This window comes from Octopus bimaculoides, chromosome 14 (assembly GCF_001194135.2).
Source record: "Octopus bimaculoides isolate UCB-OBI-ISO-001 chromosome 14, ASM119413v2, whole genome shotgun sequence".
Lineage (NCBI taxonomy): Eukaryota > Metazoa > Mollusca > Cephalopoda > Octopoda > Octopodidae > Octopus > Octopus bimaculoides.
Window position 1 is genome coordinate 46398361 of NC_068994.1, and position 2735 is coordinate 46401095.

Consider the following 2735-nt stretch of genomic DNA (forward strand, 5'->3'; position numbering starts at 1 on the left):
TTTAAGAGTATTCCGAAAGGCCGAGTCGGAGGCCCAACCTTCCGAGTTCTTTTACAGGGATTAGAAAAACTGAAGGACCACTGCAATAAGTATGTGAATCTGAGAGGGGAATATGTTGAATAAAATCATAATTAACTGATTCTCCTGTATTTTCTTTTACCCGAAGTCAGGAGCTTTTCAGCACCATTTGCGTGTACGTGTGTGTGTGTATATATATATATATATATATATATATATATATATATACACACATGTCTGTGTGCAATATATGAATTTATAGAATTGTCTGATTGTCTGGCAATCACAAAAAGCTCCTCGGGCAGATTCGGCAAGCAGACCACATAGTAATCCTATACAGGGGAGCTAGAAGCTTTCTTTTTTACTCATCAATATATATAACAAAGTTGTTTATTAAACCCTGGGGCTGCTCCTGACTGAACAAACTTATTCCACACACAACCACTCCAATTATTGTTTGAGGCCTAAGTCAGACATGAACGAGCAAACCTATAATCAAAGACATTCCACATCCGAGCCATGACCATCCCATCATTTCTGTATACTCTATGATGATTTTGGTCAAACATGACCTGCTCTCCCTTTTGAGAAGGAAGCACAGGCATAACAGAATGGTGGGTTCAGTCCCACTGTGTGGCACCTTAGGCAAGTGTCTTCTACCATTGTCCCAGGTTATAGAAGACAGAAGCTTAAAGACATCCACCATATATATGTGTGTGTGTGTGTCACTGCCAGACGTTCTACTGCGAAAAATTATTTGGAAACAGGCAAGAGTTGGCAACAGGAAGAGCATCTGAAGGATGTTAAATGATGACGATGATGTAATTCGAAAGAATTCAACTGTTGTTTCTAGCAAACCAGCGGACTCCTAAGCTGCTCCAATACTGGAGTGTTATTAACACCACAGCTAAATGAGGTCACCTGTTTAGAACAAAGGCCTTAAATGAGGTCAGCTGTTCAGAACACCAGAGCACTTCTCTCAGAAAGACAAGGAGAACCTTCAACTCCACCCTTCCATATCTGGGATCCACTCCAATTTACAGTCTAGGGTAATAAATTTTTAGACACTGAGAAGAAAAAACAAGAACAAACAGATTTCACAAACAGAAAAGATATCCAGACATTTATGGCAGCCACTTAATAATAATAATAATGATTTTGCACTTCCACGGTGCCTCTGGAAACCTGACACTCTCTTGGGCCACCCAAATTACTCTCCTCATCATACTTAAGGAGAGCAGTCACCATAGTGTTGTCAGAGGTGAACCTGGTGTAGAAAAAGGTCTGTACCTCCTCCTCATATCACACTATCATCATCATCATCGTTTAACGTCCACTTTCCATGCTGGCATGGGTTGGACAGTTTCACTGAGGACTGGCGAGCCAGATGGCTGCACCAGGCTCCACTCTGATCTGGCAGAGTTTCTACAGCTGGATGCCCTTCCTAACGCCAATCACTCAGAGAGTGTAGTGGGTGCTTTTACGTGCCACCGGCTCAAGGGCTAGTCAGGCGGTAGTGGTGACAACCATGCTCAAAATGGTGTTTTTTACATGCCACCTGCACAGGAGCCAGTCCAGCGGCACAGGCAATGACCTTATTTAACATCCGTTGTTCATGCTGGCATGGATTCGGCGATTTGACCAGAGCTGCACAAGGCACCAGTCTGATTTGGCATGGTTTTTATGGCAGGATGCCCTTCCTAATAATACAAACCACTTTACAAAGTGTGCTGGTTGCTTTTAAGCAAAACCACCACAGGACACTTCACCAGGGAGAGTGGCCTTAACACTTTTATTGCGGAGTGCAGGTTTTCTTGAGCACTACTGCCTTGAAAAGAGAAGGACACGGATAACGGTATCATCATCATCAACATTTAACATCCTTTTCCATGCAGGGCAGGGGTCGGACAGCTTGACAGGAATTGGCAAGGCCAGGGGCCACACTAGGTTCCCATAGTCTGTTTTAGGTTGGTTTCTACAGCCGGATGCCTTTCCTAACACCAACCACTTAACAGAGTATCATAGGTGAATATAAAATGGAAATAACCAGAACTGAAATGTCTTTGATCTAAACAGGGGTCAGGCGGAATTTGTTGAGGCAGACCTTCTATAAGTCTGTCGCCAACCCTCACCTATTTATGGGCAAGGGAGTATTTCCACGGGAAGCAAACTTCTTATTATGCAGTGATGCCAGCATCTTGAATGTGTACACTGAATTTGTTCATTCAAAGAAATGAAGGAAAATAAAATATAATAAAATAAAGGGAGCTAATCCATGTAACTTACCTGAAGAAGACAACCGATAGGGAGTTGGGGTAAGACCAGTTTCAGTTGAAACAGGATCCCTTGCCAACAACAGGCGGTCTGAAAAGATATTGAAGAGGTTTTGATCATTATAAATTCATTAATAATAATAATAATGATAATAATAATAAATAATAATAATAATCCTTTCTACTATAGGTACAAGGTCTGAATTTTTGGGTAGGGGATGGTGGTGGTGGTGGGGTTACGTCAATTATATCAACCCTAGTACTACACTGGTACTTAATTTATTGACCCTGAAAGGATGATACGCAAAGCTGACCTCGGTGGAATTTGAACTCAGAATGTAGCAATGGGTGAAATACCACTAAGCATTTTGCTCAGCATGCTAATGATAACGCCAGCTCGCCGCCTTATAATAATAATAATAATAATAATAATAATAATGGTTT

The 2735-nt window shown here is 41.6% G+C and overlaps 1 protein-coding gene across 1 annotated transcript in view; it reads right to left on the bottom strand.

Moving 5' to 3' along the window:
• Positions 1-2735, bottom strand: part of LOC106870530 (mothers against decapentaplegic homolog 6) — a 107605-nt gene that overhangs the window by 5111 nt on the left and 99759 nt on the right. The window contains exon 4 of the mRNA XM_014916657.2: positions 2305-2382. Coding sequence (XP_014772143.1) covers positions 2305-2382 — 78 coding nt within the window. The remainder of the gene's footprint in view (positions 1-2304; positions 2383-2735) is intronic.